At 71.5% G+C, this 20033-nt stretch overlaps 1 protein-coding gene across 1 annotated transcript in view; it reads right to left on the bottom strand.

Annotated features, from left to right (window-relative positions):
- Positions 1–296: 296 nt before the first annotated feature.
- glra4a (glycine receptor, alpha 4a) overlaps positions 297–20033 on the bottom strand; it is a 284892-nt gene continuing 265155 nt past the window's right edge. Inside the window, exons 11-12 of the mRNA XM_070884005.1 lie at positions 19600–19710; positions 297–581 (exon numbers count right to left, since the gene is read on the bottom strand). Of these exons, the coding sequence (XP_070740106.1) occupies positions 297–581; positions 19600–19710 (396 nt within the window). The remainder of the gene's footprint in view (positions 582–19599; positions 19711–20033) is intronic.

The following is a 20033-nucleotide window of genomic DNA, read 5'->3' as shown; positions in this document are numbered from 1 at the left end:
AAACTTCACACACCATTCGGTCCAACTGACTGTGTGTCTGTGTGTGTCTGTGTGTGTGTATGTCTCTTTATCTGTGTGTGTGTGTGTGTCTGTGTGTGTGTTTGTCTCAGTGTCTGTCTGCTTCTCTGTGTGTCTGTCTGTGTGCCTGTGTGTCTTTGTCTGTGGGTCTGTCTGTGTGTGTGTTTGTGTGTGCGCGTGTCTGTGCCTGCATGTCTCTGTCTGTGTGTTTGTCTGATAGCGAGTGTGTGTCTGTGTGTGTAGCAGATTATTTCAGTCATAGATGCAATGGCGATGATTTAAACCTCATGAATATCCCGATGCCGTATGATTTTATATGTGAGCCAATAAAAAATATTAAATATAAGGAATGTGAGTGGGAAGACGGCACGGGATATCCTGTCAATCCGTTTGGCTCTATCCACAAATCTGCGTCGGATGGACTGTGTGTCTGTGAGCGGGGTGTGCGGAGATTTAAAGGGGCTGGGTCCTGGCAGCTCAGGCATGTTCTTCACGTGCACACAATGTCCCAGGCCATAGCCCCGGAAATAGAACCGGCTGTCCCGCTGCACATCCTCCTCCTGCTGGTACAAAACAGAGCAAGAATAATTCACCAGGACATGGACTTCCCATCTACACTGAGAGGGAGCAGACCACAGACATTACCACTCAGTCCTGGTCCCGTGCTCCCTCGCCGGGGGGGCACTCAGTCCTCCCGCCGCGGGGGGCACTCAGTCCTGGTCCAGTGCTCCCTCGCCGGGGGAGGGGCACTCAGTCCTGGTCCCGTGCTCCCTCGCCGGGGGGGGGCACTCAGTCCTGGTCCCGTGCTCCCTCGCCGGGGGGGGGGGGCACTCAGTCCTCCCGCCCCGGGGGGCACTCAGTCCTGGTCCCGTGCTCCCTCGCCGGGGGGGAGGGTGGCACTCAGTCCTGGTCCCGTGCTCCCTCGCCGGGGTGGCACTCAGTCCTCCCGCCCCGGGGGGCACTCAGTCCTGGTCCCGTGCTCCCTCGCCGGGGGGGAGGGTGGCACTCAGTCCTGGTCCCGTGCTCCCTCGCCAGGGTGGGGGGGCACTCAGTCCTGGTCCAGTGCTCCCTCGACAGGGGGTGGGCACTCAGTCCTGGTCCCGTGCTCCCTCGCCGGGGGTGGCACTCAGTCCTGGTCCCGTGCTCCCTACCCGGGGGGCACTCAGTCCTGGTCCCGTGCTCCCTCCCCGGGGGGGGCACTCAGTCCTGGTCCCGTGCTCCCTCCCCGGGGGGGGCACTCAGTCCTGGTTCCGTGCTCCCTCCCCCCGGGGGGGCACTCAATCCTGGTCCAGTGCTCCCTCGCCAGGGGGGGGGGGCACTCAGTCCTGGTCCAGTGCTCCCTTGCCTGGGGGGGGGGCACTCAGTCCTGGTCCCGTGCTCCCTCCCGGGGGGCACTCAGTCCTGGTCCCGTGCTCCCTCGCCGGGGGGGGGCACTCAGTCCTGGTCCCGTGCTCCCTCGCCGGGGGGGGGGCACTCAGTCCTGGTCCCGTGCTCCCTCCCCGGGGGGCACTCAGTCCTGGTCCAGTGCTCCTGCCCCGGGGGAGCACTCAGTCCTGTTCCAGTGCTCCCTCCCCAGGAGGCACTCAGTCCTGGTCCAGTGCTCCCGCCCCGGGGGCACTCAGTCCTGGTCCAGTGCACCCTCCCCAGGAGGCACTCAGTCCTGGTCCAGTGCTCCCGCCCCGGGGGGGGGCGCTCAGTCCTGTTCCAGTGCTCCCTCCCCGGGGGGCACTCAGTCCTGGTCCAGTGCTCCTGCCCCGGGGGCACTCAGTCCTGGTCCAGTGCTCCCGCCCCGGGGGGGCGCTCAGTTCTCCATCCCCGGGGGGCACTCAGTCCTGGTCCCGTGCTCCCTCCCCAGGGGGGGGGGCACTCAGTCCTGGTCCAGTGCTCCCTCCCCGGAGGGGGGCACTCAGTCCTGGTCCAGTGCTCCCGCCCCGGGGGGGGCACTCAGTCCTGGTCTCGTGCTCCCGCCCCGGGAGGCACTCAGTCCTGGTCCCGTGCTCCCTCGCCGTGGGGGGCACTCAGTCCTGGTCCCGTGCTCCCTCGCCAGGGGGGGGCACTCAGTCCTGGTCCAGTGCTCACTCGCCGGAGGGGGGGGCACTCAGTCCTGGTCCAGTGCTCCCTCCCCGGGGGGCACTCAGTCCTGGTCCAGTGCTCCCTCGCCGGGGGGGGGTGCACTCAATCCTGGTCCCGTGCTCCCTCGCCGGGGGGGCACTCAGTCCTCCCGCCCCGGTGGGCTCTCAGTCCTGGTCCAGTGCTCACTCGCCGGAGGGGGGGGGGCACTCACTCCTGGTCCAGTGCTCCCTCTCCGGGGGGGTGGGGGCACTCAGTCCTGGTCCAGTGCTCCCGCCCCGGGGGGCACTCAGTCCTGGTCCAATGCTCCCTCGCCGGGGGGGGGGCACTCAGTCCTGGTCCCGTGCTCCCTCCCTGGGGGGGCACTCAGTCCTGGTCCCGTGCTCCCTCCCCGGGGGGGGCACTCAGTCCTGGTCCCGTGCTCCCTCGCCGGGGGGGGCACTCAGTCCTGGTCCCGTGCTCCCTCCCCGGGGGGGGCACTCAGTCCTGGTCCCGTGCTCCCGCCCCGGGAGGCACTCAGTCCTGGTCCCGTGCTCCCTCGCCGGGGGGGGCACTCAGTCCTGGTCCAGTGCTCCCTCCCCGGGGGGGGCACTCAGTCCTGGTCCAGTGCTCCCTCCCCGGGGGGGGCACTCAGTCCTGGTCCAGTGCTCCTGCCCCGGGGGAGCACTCAGTCCTGGTCCCGTGCTCCCTCGCCCGGGGGGGCATTCAGTTCTGGTCCCGTGCTCCCTCGCCGGGGGGGGCACTCAGTCCTGGTCCCGTGCTCCCTCGCCGCGGCGGGGGGCACTCAGTCCTGGTCCAGTGCTCGCTCCCCGGGGGGCACTCAGTCCTGGTCCCGTGCTCCCTCCCCGTGGGGGGCACTCAGTCCTGGTCCCGTGCTCCCGCCCCGGGAGGCACTTAGTCCTGGTCCCGTAATCCCTCGCCCGGGGGGGCACTCAGTCCTGGTCCCGTGCTCCCGCCCCGGGAGGCACTCAGTCCTGGTCCCATGCTCCCTCCCCGGGGGGGGCACTCAGTCCTCACTCCCCGGGGCGCACTCAGTCCTGGTCCAGTGCTCCCTCCCCGGGGGGCACTCAGTCCTGGTCCAGTGCTCCCTCCCCGGGGGGCACTCAGTCCTGGTCCAGTGCTCCCTCGCCGGGGGGGCACTCAGTCCTGGTCCAGTGCTCCCACGCCGGGGGGGGCACTCAGTCCTGGTCCAGTGCTCCCGCCCCGGGGGGGGCACTCAGTCCTGGTCCAGTGCTCGCTCCCCGGGGGGGGCACTCAGTCCTGGTCCAGTGCTCCTGCCCCGGGGGGCACTCAGTCCTGGTCCCGTGCTCCCTCGCCGGGGTGGGCACTCAGTCCTGGTCCCGTGCTCCCGCCCCGGGAGGCACTCAGTCGTGGTCCCGTGCTCCCTCGCCGGGGGGCACTCAATCCTGGTCCCGTGCTCCCGCCCCGGGAGGCACTCAGTCCTGGTCCCGTGCTCCCTCGCCGGGGGGGGCACTCAGTCCTGGTCCAGTGCTCCCTCCCCGGGGGTGGCACTCAGTCCTGGTCCCGTGCTCCCTACCCGGGGGGCACTCAGTCCTGGTCCCGTGCTCCCTCCCCGGGGGGGGCACTCAGTCCTGGTCTCGTGCTCCCGCCCAGGGAGGCACTCAGTCCTGGTCCAGTGCTCCCTCGCCGTGGGGGGCACTCAGTCCTGGTCCCGTGCTCCCTCGCCGTGGGGGGCACTCAGTCCTGGTCCAGTGCTCACTCGCCGGAGGGGGGGGGCACTCAGTCCTGGTCCAGTGTTCCCGCCCCGGGGGGCACTCAGTCCTGGTCCAGTGCTCCCTCGCCGGGGTGGGGGAGGCACTCAGTCCTGGTCCCGTGCTCCCTCCCCGGGGGGGGCACTCAGTCCTGGTCCAGTGCTCCCTCGCCGGGGGGGGGGTGCACTCAATCCTGGTCCCGTGCTCCCTCGCCGGGGGGGCACTCAGTCCTCCCGCCCCGGTGGGCACTCAGTCCTGGTCCAGTGCTCCCTCCCCGGGGGCGGGGGGGGGCACTCACTCCTGGTCCAGTGCTCCCTCCCCGGGGGGGTGGGGGCACTCAGTCCTGGTCCAGTGCTCCCGCCCCGGGGGGCACTCAGTCCTGGTCCCGTGCTCCCTCGCCGGAGGGGGCACTCGGTCCTGGTCCAGTGCTCCCTCCCCGGGGGGGGCACTCAGTCCTGGTCCAGTGCTCCTGCCCCGGGGGAGCACTCAGTCCTGGTCCAGTGCTCCCTCCCCAGGAGGCACTCAGTCCTGGTCCAGTGCTCCCGCCCCGGGGGGCACTCAGTCCTGGTCCCGTGCTCCCTGCCCGGCGGGGGGCACTCAGTCCTGGTCCAGTGCTCCCTCCCCGGGGTGGGGGGCACTCAGTCCTGGTCCAGTGCTCCCTCGCCGGGGGGGGCACTCAATCCTGGTCCAGTGCTCCCTCGCCGGGGGGGGGGGCACTCAGTCCTGGTCCAGTGCTCCCTCGCCCGGGGGGGCACTCAGTCCTGGTCCCGTGCTCCCGCCCCGGGAGGCACTCAGTCCTGGTCCCATGCTCCCTCCCCGGGGGGGGCACTCAGTCCTCACTCCCCGGGGCGCACTCAGTCCTGGTCCAGTGCTCCCTCCCCGGGGGGCACTCAGTCCTGGTCCAGTGCTCCCTCCCCGGGGGGCACTCAGTCCTGGTCCAGTGCTCCCTCGCCGGGGGGGCACTCAGTCCTGGTCCAGTGCTCCCACGCCGGGGGGGGCACTCAGTCCTGGTCCAGTGCTCCCGCCCCGGGGGGGGCACTCAGTCCTGGTCCAGTGCTCGCTCCCCGGGGGGGGCACTCAGTCCTGGTCCAGTGCTCCTGCCCCGGGGGGCACTCAGTCCTGGTCCCGTGCTCCCTCGCCGGGGTGGGCACTCAGTCCTGGTCCCGTGCTCCCGCCCCGGGAGGCACTCAGTCGTGGTCCCGTGCTCCCTCGCCGGGGGGCACTCAATCCTGGTCCCGTGCTCCCGCCCCGGGAGGCACTCAGTCCTGGTCCCGTGCTCCCTCGCCGGGGGGGGCACTCAGTCCTGGTCCAGTGCTCCCTCCCCGGGGGTGGCACTCAGTCCTGGTCCCGTGCTCCCTACCCGGGGGGCACTCAGTCCTGGTCCCGTGCTCCCTCCCCGGGGGGGGCACTCAGTCCTGGTCTCGTGCTCCCGCCCAGGGAGGCACTCAGTCCTGGTCCAGTGCTCCCTCGCCGTGGGGGGCACTCAGTCCTGGTCCCGTGCTCCCTCGCCGTGGGGGGCACTCAGTCCTGGTCCAGTGCTCACTCGCCGGAGGGGGGGGGCACTCAGTCCTGGTCCAGTGTTCCCGCCCCGGGGGGCACTCAGTCCTGGTCCAGTGCTCCCTCGCCGGGGTGGGGGAGGCACTCAGTCCTGGTCCCGTGCTCCCTCCCCGGGGGGGGCACTCAGTCCTGGTCCAGTGCTCCCTCGCCGGGGGGGGGGTGCACTCAATCCTGGTCCCGTGCTCCCTCGCCGGGGGGGCACTCAGTCCTCCCGCCCCGGTGGGCACTCAGTCCTGGTCCAGTGCTCCCTCCCCGGGGGCGGGGGGGGGCACTCACTCCTGGTCCAGTGCTCCCTCCCCGGGGGGGTGGGGGCACTCAGTCCTGGTCCAGTGCTCCCGCCCCGGGGGGCACTCAGTCCTGGTCCCGTGCTCCCTCGCCGGAGGGGGCACTCGGTCCTGGTCCAGTGCTCCCTCCCCGGGGGGGGCACTCAGTCCTGGTCCAGTGCTCCTGCCCCGGGGGAGCACTCAGTCCTGGTCCAGTGCTCCCTCCCCAGGAGGCACTCAGTCCTGGTCCAGTGCTCCCGCCCCGGGGGGCACTCAGTCCTGGTCCCGTGCTCCCTGCCCGGCGGGGGGCACTCAGTCCTGGTCCAGTGCTCCCTCCCCGGGGTGGGGGGCACTCAGTCCTGGTCCAGTGCTCCCTCGCCGGGGGGGGCACTCAATCCTGGTCCAGTGCTCCCTCGCCGGGGGGGGGGGCACTCAGTCCTGGTCCAGTGCTCCCTCGACAGGGGGTGGGCACTCAGTCCTGGTCCCGTGCTCCCTCGCCGAGGGGGCACTCAGTCCTCCCGCCCCGAGGGGCAATCAGTCCTGGTCCAGTGCTCCCTCCCCTGAGGGGGGGGCACTCAGTCCTGGTCCCGTGCTCCCTCCCGGGGCGCACTCAGTCCTGGTCCAGTGCTCCCTCCCCGGGGGGCACTCAGTCCTGGTCCAGTGCTCCCTCGCCGGGGGGGCACTCAGTCCTGGTCCAGTGCTCCCTCGCCGGGGTGGGCACTCAGTCCTGGTCCCGTGCTCCCTCGCCGGGGGGGCACTCAATCCTGGTCCCGTGCTCCCGCCCCGGGAGGCACTCAGTCCTGGTCCCGTGCTCCCTCGCCGGGGGGGGCACTCAGTCCTGGTCCAGTGCTCCCTCCCCGGGGGTGGCACTCAGTCCTGGTCCCGTGCTCCCTACCCGGGGGGCACTCAGTCCTGGTCCAGTGCTCCCTCCCCGGGGGGGTGGGGGCACTCAGTCCTGGTCCAGTGCTCCCGCCCCGGGGGGCACTCAGTCCTGGTCCCGTGCTCCCTCGCCGGGGGGGGCACTCGGTCCTGGTCCAGTGCTCCCTCCCCGGGGGGGGCACTCAGTCCTGGTCCAGTGCTCCTGCCCCGGGGGAGCACTCAGTCCTGGTCCAGTGCTCCCTCCCCAGGAGGCACTCAGTCCTGGTCCAGTGCTCCCGCCCCGGGGGGCACTCAGTCCTGGTCCCGTGCTCCCTCCCCGGGGGGAGCACTCAGTCCTGGTCCAGTGCTCCCGCCCCGGGGGGCACTCAGTCCTGGTCCCGTGCTCCCTCGCCGGGGGGGGGCACTCAGTCCTGGTCCAGTGCTCCCTCGCCGGGGGGGGGGGGCACTCAGTCCTGGTCCAGTGCTCCCTCGACAGGGGGTGGGCACTCAGTCCTGGTCCCGTGCTCCCTCGCCGGGGGGGCACTCAGTCCTCCCGCCCCGAGGGGCACTCAGTCCTGGTCCAGTGCTCCCTCGCCTGGGGGGGGGGCACTCAGTCCTGGTCCCGTGCTCCCTCCCGGGGGGCACTCAGTCCTGGTCCCGTGCTCCCTCGCCGGGGGGGGGCACTCAGTCCTGGTCCCGTGCTCCCTCGCCGAAGGGGGCACTCAATCCTGGTCCAGTGCTCCCTCCCCGGGGGGCACTCAGTCCTGGTCCAGTGCTCCTGCCCCGGGGGAGCACTCAGTCCTGTTCCAGTGCTCCCTCCCCAGGAGGCACTCAGTCCTGGTCCAGTGCTACCGCCCCGGGGGCACTCAGTCCTGGTCCAGTGCTCCCTCCCCAGGAGGCACTCAGTCCTGGTCCAGTGCTCCCGCCCCGGGGGCACTCAGTCCTGGTCCAGTGCTCCCGCCCCGGGGGGGGGCGCTCAGTTCTCCCTCCCCGGGGGGCACTCAGTCCTGGTCCCGTGCTCCCTCCCCGGGGGGGGGGGGCACTCAGTCCTGGTCCAGTGCTCCCTCCCCGGGGGGGGGCACTCAGTCCTGGTCCAGTGCTCCCGCCCCGGGAGGGGCACTCAGTCCTGGTCCAGTGCTCCCTCCCCGGAGGGGGCACTCAGTCCTGGTCTCGTGCTCCCGCCCCGGGAGGCACTCAGTCCTGGTCCCGTGCTCCCTCGCCGGGGGGGGGCACTCAGTCCTGGTCCCGTGCTCCCTCGCCGGGGGGGGCACTCAGTCCTGGTCCAGTGCTCGCTCCCCGGGGGGCACTCAGTCCTCCCTTCCCGGGGGGCACTCAGTCCTGGTCCAGTGCTCCCTCGCCTGGGGGGGGGGCACTCAGTCCTGGTCCCGTGCTCCCTCCCGGGGGGCACTCAGTCCTGGTCCCGTGCTCCCTCGCTGGGGGGGGGCACTCAGTCCTGGTCCCGTGCTCCCTCGCCGAAGGGGGCACTCAATCCTGGTCCAGTGCTCCCTCCCCGGGGGGCACTCAGTCCTGGTCCAGTGCTCCTGCCCCGGGGGAGCACTCAGTCCTGTTCCAGTGCTCCCTCCCCAGGAGGCACTCAGTCCTGGTCCAATGCTCCCGCCCCGGGAGGGGCACTCAGTCCTGGTCCAGTGCTCCCTCCCCGGAGGGGGCACTCAGTCCTGGTCTCGTGCTCCCGCCCCGGGAGGCACTCAGTCCTGGTCCCGTGCTCCCTCGCCGGGGGGGGCACTCAGTCCTGGTCCCGTGCTCCCTCGCCGGGGGGGGCACTCAGTCCTGGTCCAGTGCTCGCTCCCCGGGGGGCACTCAGTCCCCCCTTCCCGGGGGGCACTCAGTCCTGGTCCAGTGCTCCCTCCCCGGGAGGCACTCAGTCCTGGTCCCGTGCTCCCTCCCCGGGGGGGGCACTCAGTCCTGGTCCAGTGCTCACTCGCCGGAGTGGGGGGGGCACTCAGTCCTGGTCCAGTGTTCCCGCCCCGGGGGGCACTCAGTCCTGGTCCAGTGCTCCCTCGCTGGGGGGGGGGGGCAACTCAGTCCTGGTCCCGTGCTCCCTCGCCGGGGGGGGGTGCACTCAATCCTGGTCCCGTGCTCCCTCGCCGGGGGGGCACTCAGTCCTCCCGCCCCGGTGGGCACTCAGTCCTGGTCCCGTGCTCCCTCGCCGAAGGGGGCACTCAATCCTGGTCCAGTGCTCCCTCCCCGGGGGGCACTCAGTCCTGGTCCAGTGCTCCTGCCCCGGGGGAGCACTCAGTCCTGTTCCAGTGCTCCCTCCCCAGGAGGCACTCAGTCCTGGTCCAGTGCTCCCGCCCCGGGAGGGGCACTCAGTCCTGGTCCAGTGCTCCCTCCCCGGAGGGGGCACTCAGTCCTGGTCTCGTGCTCCCGCCCCGGGAGGCACTCAGTCCTGGTCTCGTGCTCCCGCCCCGGGAGGCACTCAGTCCTGGTCCCGTGCTCCCTCGCCGGGGGGGGCACTCAGTCCTGGTCCCGTGCTCCCTCGCCGGGGGGGCACTCAGTCCTCCCGCCCCGGTGGGCACTCAGTCCTGGTCCAGTGCTCCCTCCCCGGGGGCGGGGGGGGGCACTCACTCCTGGTCCAGTGCTCCCTCCCTGGGGGGGTGGGGGCACTCAGTCCTGGTCCAGTGCTCCCGCCCCGGGGGGCACTCAGTCCTGGTCCCGTGCTCCCTCCCCGGCGGGGGGCACTCAGTCCTGGTCCAGTGCTCCCTCCCCGGGGGGGGGGGGGCACTCAGTCCTGGTCCAGTGCTCCCTCGCCGGGGGGGGGCACTCAATCCTGGTCCAGTGCTCCCTCCCCGGGAGGCACTCAGTCCTGGTCCCGTGCTCCCTCCCCGGAGGGGGCACTCAGTCCTGGTCTCGTGCTCCCGCCCCGGGAGGCACTCAGTCCTGGTCCCGTGCTCCATCGCCGGGGGGGGCACTCAGTTCTGGTCCCGTGCTCCCTCGCCGGGGGGGGCACTCAGACCTGGTCCCGTGCTCCCTCGCAGCGGCGGGGGGCACTCAGTCCTGGTCCAGTGCTCGCTCCCCGGGGGGCACTCAGTCCTGGTCCCGTGCTCCCTCGCCGGGGGGGGCACTCAGTCCTGGTCCAATGCTCCCTCCCCGGGGGGCACTCAGTCCTGGTCCAGTGCTCCCTCGCCGGGGGGGCACTCAGTCCTGGTCCAGTGCTCCCTCGCCGGGGGGGGCACTCAGTCCTGGTCCAGTGCTCACTCGCCGGAGGTGGGGGGCACTCAGTCCTGGTCCAGTGTTCCCGCCCCGTGGGGCACTCAGTCCTGGTCCCGTGCTCCCTCGCCGGGGGGGGGGGTGCACTCAATCCTGGTCCCGTGCTCCCTCGCCGGGGGGGCACTCAGTCCTCCCGCCCCGGTGGGCACTCAGTCCTGGTCCAGTGCTCCCTCCCCGGGGGCGGGTGGGGCACTCACTCCTGGTCCAGTGCTCCCTCCCCGGGGTGGTGGGGGCACTCAGTCCTGGTCCAGTGCTCCCGCCCCGGGGGGCACTCAGTCCTGGTCCCGTGCTCCGTCGCCGGGGGGGGCACTCGGTCCTGGTCCAGTGCTCCCTCCCCGGCGGGGGGCACTCAGTCCTGGTCCAGTGCTCCCGCCCCGGGGGGCACTCAGTCCTGGTCCAGTGCTCCCTCGCCGGGGGGGGCACTCAATCCTGGTCCAGTGCTCCCTCGCCGGGGTGGGGGGGGCACTCAGTCCTGGTCCAGTGCTCCCTCGACAGGGGGTGGGCACTCAGTCCTGGTCCCGTGCTCCCTCGCCGGGGGGGCACTCAGTCTTCCCGCCCCGAGGGGCACTCAGTCCTGGTCCAGTGCTCCCTCGCCTGGGGGGGGGGGCACTCAGTCCTGGTCCCGTGCTCCCTCCCGGGGGGCACTCAGTCCTGGTCCCGTGCTCCCTCGCCGGGGGGGGGCACTCAGTCCTGATCCCGTGCTCCCTCGCCGGGGGGGGCACTCAGTCCTGTTCCAGTGCTCCCTCCCCAGGAGGCACTCAGTCCTGGTCCAGTGCTCCCGCCCCGGGGGCACTCAGTCCTGGTCCAGTGCTCCCGCCCCGGGGGGGGCGCTCAGTTCTCCCTCCCCGGGGGGCACTCAGTCCTGGTCCCGTGCTCCCTCCCCGGGGGGGGGGGGGGCACTCAGTCCTGGTCCAGTGCTCCCTCCCCGGGGGGGGGTGCACTCAATCCTGGTCCCGTGCTCCCTCGCCGGGGGGGCACTCAGTCCTCCCGCCCCGGTGGGCACTCAGTCCTGGTCCAGTGCTCCCTCCCCGGGGGTGGCACTCAGTCCTGGTCCCGTGCTCCCTCCCCGGGGATGGCACTCAGTCCTGGTCCCGTGCTCCCTACCCGCGGGGCACTCAGTCCTGGTCCCGTGCTCCCGCCCAGGGAGGCACTCAGTCCTGGTCCAGTGCTCACTCGCCGGAGTGGGGGGGCACTCAGTCCTGGTCCAGTGTTCCCTCCCCGGGGGGGCACTCAGTCCTCCCGCCCCGGTGGGCACTCAGTCCTGGTCCAGTGCTCCCTCCCCGGGGGGGGGGGGGGCACTCACTCCTGGTCCAGTGCTCCCTCCCCGGGGGGGTGGGGGCACTCAGTCCTGGTCCAGTGCTCCCGCCCCGGGGGGCACTCAGTCCTGGTCCCGTGCTCCCTCGCCGGGGGGGGCACTCGGTCCTGGTCCAGTGCTCCCTCCCCGGGGGGGGGCACTCAGTCCTGGTCCAGTGCTCCTGCCCCGGGGGAGCACTCAGTCCTGGTCCAGTGCTCCCTCCCCAGGAGGCACTCAGTCCTGGTCCAGTGCTCCCGCCCCGGGGGGCACTCAGTCCTGGTCCCGTGCTCCCTCCCCGGCGGGGGGCACTCAGTCCTGGTCCAGTGCTCCCTCCCCGGGGGGGAGGCACTCAGGCCTGGTCCAGTGCTCCCTCGACAGGGGGTGGGCACTCAGTCCTGGTCCCGTGCTCCCTCGCCGAGGGGGCACTCAGTCCTCCCGCCCCGAGGGGCACTCAGTCCTGGTCCAGTGCTCCCTCGCCGGGGTGGGCACTCAGTCCTGGTCCCGTGCTCCCGCCCCGGGAGGCACTCAGTCTGGTCCCGTGCTCCCTCGCCGGGGGGGCACTCAATCCTGGTCCCGTGCTCCCGCCCCGGGAGGCACTCAGTCCTGGTCCCGTGCTCCCTCACCGGGGGGGGCACTCAGTCCTGGTCCAGTGCTCCCTCCCCGGGGGTGGCACTCAGTCCTGGTCCCGTGCTCCCTACCCGGGGGGCACTCAGTCCTGGTCCCGTGCTCCCTCCCTGGGGGGGGCACTCAGTCCTGGTCTCGTGCTCCCGCCCAGGGAGGCACTCAGTCCTGGTCCCGTGCTCCCTCGCCGTGGGGGGCACTCAGTCCTGGTCCAGTGCTCACTCGCCGGAGGGGGGGGGCACTCAGTCCTGGTCCAGTGTTCCCGCCCCGGGGGGCACTCAGTCCTGGTCCAGTGCTCCCTCGCCGGGGGGGGGCGGGCACTCAGTCCTGGTCCCGTGCTCCCTCCCCGGCGGGGGGCACTCAGTCCTGGTCCAGTGCTCCCTCCCCGGGGGGGGGGCACTCAGTCCTGGTCCAGTGCTCCCTCGCCGGGGGGGGGGCACTCAGTCCTGGTCCCGTGCTCCCTCCCCGGAGGGGGCACTCAGTTCTGGTCCCGTGCTCCCTCGCCGGGGGGGGGCACTCAGTTCTGGTCACGTGCTCCCTCGCAGCGGCGGGGGGCACTCAGTCCTGGTCCAGTGCTCGCTCCCCGGGGGGCACTCAGTCCTGGTCCCGTGCTCCCTCGCCGGGGGGGGCACTCAGTCCTGGTCCAGTGCTCCCTCCCCGGGGGGCACTCAGTCCTGGTCCAGTGCTCCCGCCCCGGGGGCACTCAGTCCTGGTCCAGTGCTCCCTCCCCAGGAGGCACTCAGTCCTGGTCCAGTGCTCCCGCCCCGGGGGCACTCAGTCCTGGTCCAGTGCTCCCGCCCCGGGGGGGGCGCTCAGTTCTCCCTCCCCGGGGGGCACTCAGTCCTGGTCCCGTGCTCCCTCCCCGGGGGGGGGGGGGGGGCACTCAGTCCTGGTCCAGTGCTCCCTCCCCGGGGGGGGGTGCACTCAATCCTGGTCCCGTGCTCCCTCGCCGGGGGGGCACTCAGTCCTCCCGCCCCGGTGGGCACTCAGTCCTGGTCCAGTGCTCCCTCCCCGGGGGTGGCACTCAGTCCTGGTCCCGTGCTCCCTACCCGGGGGGCACTCAGTCCTGGTCCCGTGCTCCCTCCCCGGGGGGGGCACTCAGTCCTGGTCTCGTGCTCCCGCCCAGGGAGGCACTCAGTCCTGGTCCAGTGCTCACTCGCCGGAGGGGGGGGGGGCACTCAGTCCTGGTCCAGTGTTCCCTCCCCGGGGGGGCACTCAGTCCTCCCGCCCCGGTGGGCACTCAGTCCTGGTCCAGTGCTCCCTCCCCAGGGGCGGGGGGGGGGCACTCACTCCTGGTCCAGTGCTCCCTCCCCGGGGGGGTGGGGGCACTCAGTCCTGGTCCAGTGCTCCTGCCCCGGGGGAGCACTCAGTCCTGGTCCAGTGCTCCCTCCCCAGGAGGCACTCAGTCCTGGTCCAGTGCTCCCGCCCCGGGGGGCACTCAGTCCTGGTCCCGTGCTCCCTCCCCGGCGGGGGGCACTCAGTCCTGGTCCAGTGCTCCCTCCCCGGGGGGGGGGCCACTCAGGCTTGGTCCAGTGCTCCCTCGACAGGGGGTGGGCACTCAGTCCTGGTCCCGTGCTCCCTCGCCGAGGGGGCACTCAGTCCTCCCGCCCCGAGGGGCACTCAGTCCTGGTCCAGTGCTCCCTCGCCGGGGTGGGCACTCAGTCCTGGTCCCGTGCTCCCGCCCCGGGAGGCACTCAGTCCTGGTCCCGTGCTCCCTCGCCGGGGGGGCACTCAATCCTGGTCCCGTGCTCCCGCCCCGGGAGGCACTCAGTCCTGGTCCCGTGCTCCCTCACCGGGGGGGGCACTCAGTCCTGGTCCAGTGCTCCCTCCCCGGGGGTGGCACTCAGTCCTGGTCCCGTGCTCCCTACCCGGGGGGCACTCAGTCCTGGTCCCGTGCTCCCTCCCTGGGGGGGGCACTCAGTCCTGGTCTCGTGCTCCCGCCCAGGGAGGCACTCAGTCCTGGTCCCGTGCTCCCTCGCCGTGGGGGGCACTCAGTCCTGGTCCAGTGCTCACTCGCCGGAGGGGGGGGGCACTCAGTCCTGGTCCAGTGTTCCCGCCCCGGGGGGCACTCAGTCCTGGTCCAGTGCTCCCTCGCCGGGGGGGGGCGGGCACTCAGTCCTGGTCCCGTGCTCCCTCCCCGGGGGGGGCACTCAGTCCTGGTCCAGTGCTCCCTCGCCGGGGGGGGGGGTGCACTCAATCCTGGTCCCGTGCTCCCTCGCCGGGGGGGCACTCAGTCCTCCCGCCCCGGTGGGCACTCAGTCCTGGTCCAGTGCTCCCGCCCCGGGGGGCACTCAGTCCTGGTCCCGTGCTCCCTCGCCGGGGGGGGCACTCAGTCCTGGTCCAGTGCTCCTGCCCCGGGGGAGCACTCAGTCCTGGTCCAGTGCTCCCTCCCCAGGAGGCACTCAGTCCTGGTCCAGTGCTCCCGCCCCGGGGGGCACTCAGTCCTGGTCCCGTGCTCCCTCCCCGGGGGGAGCACTCAGTCCTGGTCCAGTGCTCCCGCCCCGGGGGGCACTCAGTCCTGGTCCCATGCTCCCTCGCCGGGGGGGGGCACTCAGTCCTGGTCCAGTGCTCCCTCTCCGGGGGGGGGGCACTCAGTCCTGGTCCAGTGCTCCCTCGACAGGGGGTGGGCACAGTCCTGGTCCCGTGCTCCCTCGCCGGGGGGGCACTCAGTCCTCCCGCCCCGAGGGGCACTCAGTCCTGGTTCAGTGCTCCCTCGCCTGGAGGGGGGGCACTCAGTCCTGGTCCCGTGCTCCCTCCCGGGGGGCACTCAGTCCTGGTCCCGTGCTCCCTCGCCGGGGGGGGCACTCAGTCCTGGTCCCGTGCTCCCTCGCCGGGGGGGGCACTCAATCCTGGTCCAGTGCTCCCTCCCCGGGGGGCACTCAGTCCTGGTCCAGTGCTCCTGCCCCGGGGGAGCACTCAGTCCTGGTCCAGTGCTCCCGCCCCGGGGGCACTCAGCCCTGGTCCAGTGCTCCCTCCCCAGGAGGCACTCAGTCCTGGTCCAGTGCTCCCGCCCCGGGGGGGGCACTCAGTCCTGGTCCAGTGCTCCCGCCCCGGGGGGGGCGCTCAGTTCTCCCTCCCCGGGGGGCACTCAGTCCTGGTCCCGTGCTCCCTCCCCGGGGGGGGGGGCACTCAGTCCTGGTCCAGTGCTCCCTCCCCGGGGGGGGGCACTCAGTCCTGGTCCAGTGCTCCCGCCCCGGGAGGCACTCAGTCCTGGTCCCGTGCTCCCTCGCCGGGGGGGGCACTCAGTCCTGGTCCAGTGCTCGCTCCCCGGGGGGCACTCAGTCCTGGTCCAGTGCTCCCTCGCCGGGGGGGGTGCACTCAATCCTGGTCCCGTGCTCCCTCGCCGAGGGGGGCACTCAGTCCTCCCGCCAAGGTGGGCACTCAGTCCTGGTCCAGTGCTCCCTCCCCGGGGGCGGGGGGGGGGCACTCACTCCTGGTCCAGTGCTCCCTCCCCGGGGGGGTGGGGGCACTCAGTCCTGGTCCAGTGCTCCCGCCCCGGGGGGCACTCAGTCCTGGTCCCGTGCTCCCTCCCCGGCGGGGGGCACTCAGTCCTGGTCCAGTGCTCCCTCCCCGGGGGGGGGGCACTCAGTCCTGGTCCAGTGCTCCCTCGCCGGGGGGGGGGCACTCAATCCTGGTCCAGTGCTCCCTCCCCGGGAGGCACTCAGTCCTGGTCCCGTGCTCCCTCCCCGGAGGGGGCACTCAGTTCTGGTCCCGTGCTCCCTCGCCGGGGGGGGCACTCAGTCCTGGTCCCGTGCTCCCTCGCAGCGGCGGGGGGCACTCAGTCCTGGTCCAGTGCTCGCTCCCCGGGGGGCACTCAGTCCTGGTCCCGTGCTCCCTCGCCGGGGGGGGCACTCAGTCCTGGTCCAGTGCTCCCTCCCCGGGGGGCACTCAGTCCTGGTCCAGTGCTCCCTCGCCGGGGGGGGGGGGCACTCAGTCCTGGTCCCGTGCTCCCTCGCCGGGGGGGGGGGTACACTCAATCCTGGTCCCGTGCTCCCTCGCCGGGGGGGCACTCAGTCCTCCCGCCCCGGTGGGCACTCAGTCCTGGTCCAGTGCTCCCTCCCCGGGGGCGGGGGGGGGCACTCACTCCTGGTCCAGTGCTCCCTCCCCGGGGGGGGGGCACTCAGTCCTGGTCCAGTGCTCCCTCGCCGGGGGGGGGCACTCAATCCTGGTCCAGTGCTCCCTCGCCGGGGGGGGGGGGCACTCAGTCCTGGTCCAGTGCTCCCTCGACAGGGGGTGGGCACTCAGTCCTGGTCCCGTGCTCCCTCGCCGGGGGGGCACTCAGTCCTCCCGCCCCGAGGGGCACTCAGTCCTGGTCCAGTGCTCCCTCGCCTGGGGGGGGGGCACTCAGTCCTGGTCCCGTGCTCCCTCCCGGGGGGCACTCAGTCCTGGTCCCGTGCTCCCTCGCCGGGGGGGGGCACTCAGTCCTGGTCCAGTGCTCCCTCGCCGGGGGGGGGTGCACTCAATCCTGGTCCCGTGCTCCCTCGCCAGGGGGGCACTCAGTCCTGGTCCAGTGCTCCTGCCCCGGGGGAGCACTCAGTCCTGGTCCAGTGCTCCCTCCCCAGGAGGCACTCAGTCCTGGTCCAGTGCTCCCGCCCCGGGGGGCACTCAGTCCTGGTCCCGTGCTCCCTCGCAGCGGCGGGGGGCACTCAGTCCTGGTCCAGTGCTCGCTCCCCGGGGGGCACTCAGTCCTGGTCCCGTGCTCCCTCGCCGGGGGGGGCACTCAGTCCTGGTCCAGTGCTCCCTCCCCGGGGGGCACTCAGTCCTGGTCCAGTGCTCCCTCGCCGGGGGGGGGGGGCAATCAGTCCTGGTCCCGTGCTCCCTCGCCGGGGGGGTGGGTGCACTCAATCCTGGTCCCGTGCTCCCTCGCCGGGGGGGCACTCAGTCCTCCCGCCCCGGTGGGCACTCAGTCCTGGTCCAGTGCTCCCTCCCCGGGGGCGGGGGGGGGCACTCACTCCTGGTCCAGTGCTCCCTCCCCGGGGTGGTGGGGGCACTCAGTCCTGGTCCAGTGCTCCCGCCCCGGGGGGCACTCAGTCCTGGTCCCGTGCTCCCTCGCCGGGGGGGGGCACTCGGTCCTGGTCCAGTGCTCCCTCCCCGGGGGGGGCACTCAGTCCTGGTCCAGTGCTCCTGCCCCGGGGGAGCACTCAGTCCTGGTCCAGTGCTCCCTCCCCAGGAGGCACTCAGTCCTGGTCCAGTGCTCCCGCCCCGGGGGGCACTCAGTCCTGGTCCCGTGCTCCCTCCCCGGCGGGGGGCACTCAGTCCTGGTCCAGTGCTCCCTCCCCGGGGGGGGGGCACTCAGTCCTGGTCCAGTGCTCCCTCGCCGGGGGGGGGCACTCAATCCTGGTCCAGTGCTCCCTCGCCGGGGGGGGGGGCACTCAGTCCTGGTCCAGTGCTCCCTCGACAGGGGGTGGGCACTCAGTCCTGGTCCCGTGCTCCCTCGCCGGGGGGGCACTCAGTCCTCCCGCCCCGAGGGGCACTCAGTCCTGGTCCAGTGCTCCCTCGCCTGGGGGGGGGGCACTCAGTCCTGGTCCCGTGCTCCCTCCCGGGGGGCACTCAGTCCTGGTCCCGTGCTCCCTCGCCGGGGGGGGGCACTCAGTCCTGGTCCCGTGCTCCCTCGCCGGGGGGGGCACTCAGTCCTGGTCCAGTGCTCCCTCCCCGGGGGTCACTCAGTCCTGGTCCAGTGCTCCTGCCCCGGGGGAGCACTCAGTCCTGTTCCAGTGCTCCCTCCCCAGGAGGCACTCAGTCCTGGTCCAGTGCTCCCGCCCCGGGGGCACTCAGTCCTGGTCCAGTGCTCCCGCCCCGGGGGGGGCGCTCAGTTCTCCCTCCCCGGGGGGCACTCAGTCCTGGTCCCGTGCTCCCTCCCCGGGGGGGGGGGGCACTCAGTCCTGGTCCAGTGCTCCCTCCCCGGGGGGGGGGCACTCAGTCCTGGTCCAGTGCTCCCGCCCCGGGGGAGGCACTCAGTCCTGGTCCAGTGCTCACTCGCCGGAGGGGGAGGGGCACTCAGTCCTGGTCCAGTGTTCCCGCCCCGGGGGGCACTCAGTCCTGGTCCAGTGCTCCCTCGCCGGGGGGGGGGGGTGCACTCAATCCTGGTCCCGTGCTCCCTCGCCAGGGGGGCACTCAGTCCTCCCGCCCCGGTGGGCACTCAGTCCTGGTCCAGTGCTCCCTCCCCTGGGGGGTGGGGGCACTCAGTCCTGGTCCAGTGCTCCCGCCCCGGGGGGCACTCAGTCCTGGTCCCGTGCTCCCTCCCCGGCGGGGGGCACTCAGTCCTGGTCCAGTGCTCCCTCCCCGGGGGGGGGGGCACTCAGTCCTGGTCCAGTGCTCCCTCGCCGGGGGGGGGGGCACTCAGTCCTGGTCCAGTGCTCCCTCGCCGGGGGGGGGCACTCAATCCTGGTCCAGTGCTCCCTCCCCGGGAGGCACTCAGTCCTGGTCCCGTGCTCCCTCCCCGGAGGGGGCACTCAGTCCTGGTCTCGTGCTCCCTCGCCGGGGGGGGCACTCAGTTCTGGTCCCGTGCTCCCTCGCCGGGGGAGGCACTCAGTCCTGGTCCCGTGCTCCCTCGCAGCGGCGGGGGGCACTCATTCCTGGTCCAGTGCTCGCTCCCCGGGGGGCACTCAGTCCTGGTCCCGTGCTCCCTCCCCGGGGGGAGCACTCAGTCCTCCCTCCCCGGGAGGCACTCAGTCCTGGTCCCGTGCTCCCTCCCCGGGGGGGGCACTCAGTCCTGGTCCCGTGCTCCCGCCCCGGGAGGCACTTAGTCCTGGTCCCGTGCTCCCTCGCCCGGGGGGGCACTCAGTCCTGGTCCAGTGCTCCCTCCCCGGGGGGGTCACTCAGTCCTGGTCCAGTGCTCCCTCCCCGGGGGGCACTCAGTCCTGGTCCAGTGCTCCCTCGCCGGGGGGCACTCACTCCTGGTCCAGTGCTCCCTCCCCGGGAGGCACTCAGTCCTGGTCTCGTGCTCCCTCGCCGGTGGGGGCACTCAGTCCTGGTCCCGTGCTCCCTCGCCGCGGCGGGGGGCACTCAGTCCTGGTCCAGTGCTCGCTCCCCGGGGGGCACTCAGTCCTGGTCCCGTGCTCCCTCCCCGGGGGGGGCACTCAGTCCTCCCTCCCCGGGAGGCACTCAGTCCTGGTCCCGTGCTCCCTCCCCGGGGGGGGCACTCAGTCCTGGTCCCGTGCTCCCGCCCCGGGAGGCATTTAGTCCTGGTCCTGTGCTCTCTCGCCCGGGGGGGCACTCAGTCCTGGTCCCGTGCTCCCGCCCCGGGGGGCACTCAGTCCTGGTCCAGTGCTCCCGCCCCGGGAGGCACTCAGTCCTGGTCCCATGCTCCCTCCCCGGGGGGGGGGGCACTCAGTCCTCCCTCCCCGGGGGGCACTCAGTCCTGGTCCAGTGCTCCCTCCCCGGGGGGCACTCACTCCTGGTCCAGTGCTCCCTCCCCGGGGGGCACTCAGTCCTGGTCCAGTGCTCCCTCGCCGGGGGGGCACTCAGTCCTGGTCCAGTGCTCCCTCGCCAGGGGGGCACTCAGCCCTGTCCTCTCTCCATAGAATGGACAATTAGTCATGGTCTAGTCCTATCCCCCGAGGATGAAGGTTAGTCTTAGTCCCAGTTCTGAAGGTGGACAGTTAGTCCTGGTCTAGTCCTGGGCTCGGAACATAACATAAGCCCCACATTGGATGAATTGCTGTTGAGGGGCAGTTACTGTAGTCACACGAACAAGGAGAAATTTGCGGACCGATTTGGATGCACATAGAACTAAGAATGACCTTTTGAAAGTCTAGCCAAGGATGGGAACTGTAATGTAGTGGCTTATTTCCCAAGGACAGTCGGTTTGAGGGCCTTTCTGGTATCGCAACATGCACAGCACGTGAAGATGTCCCAGGGAGTTCCGTCCACTGTCCAAACACATTGGCCCTTTGTTTTCACACGGACAGGAACAGGAAAATATATATCCGATTTCACAGTGACAGGCACACATCACGACAGCACACCACAAGTTTACCCTGAAGCCGAGGTTGCAGAACTGGGTCAGCGTCCCAAAGGTTGGCTCCCTGTTCCTCAGTCCGTACTCAGGCCCTAGCGAATCACCACTTTCGGTTCGGTGAACCAGCCTCTGTCACAGACATGGCCCAGTGAAGACAAAAGCAGAGAGATCGAGAGTTAAAGGAACCAAGTCGAACAACCCAAATTAGGCCACAGCAATCTCCCAGCTCCACCCAAGGAACATTAGCACTGAAGGGGACACATATCCTACTGAACTGCCCCTTAATCTGAGGCATTTGATGGAAGAGGTGAATACTGGTGTATTTATATGTTTTGATAAGTGGTTTCAGGCAGTATGGGAGGGGAAGCCTCATGTAGAACAATTCTTTGTGAACCGCCACTGGGGCTGGGTCCATTGATCCTCAGTCATGATGCCACTTGAGAGGAATTTCG

Source organism: Pristiophorus japonicus, chromosome 6, assembly GCF_044704955.1.
Source record: "Pristiophorus japonicus isolate sPriJap1 chromosome 6, sPriJap1.hap1, whole genome shotgun sequence".
In the NCBI taxonomy this organism is placed as follows: Eukaryota; Metazoa; Chordata; class Chondrichthyes; family Pristiophoridae; genus Pristiophorus; species Pristiophorus japonicus.
This window is presented reverse-complemented; position numbering and strand designations above follow the sequence as displayed.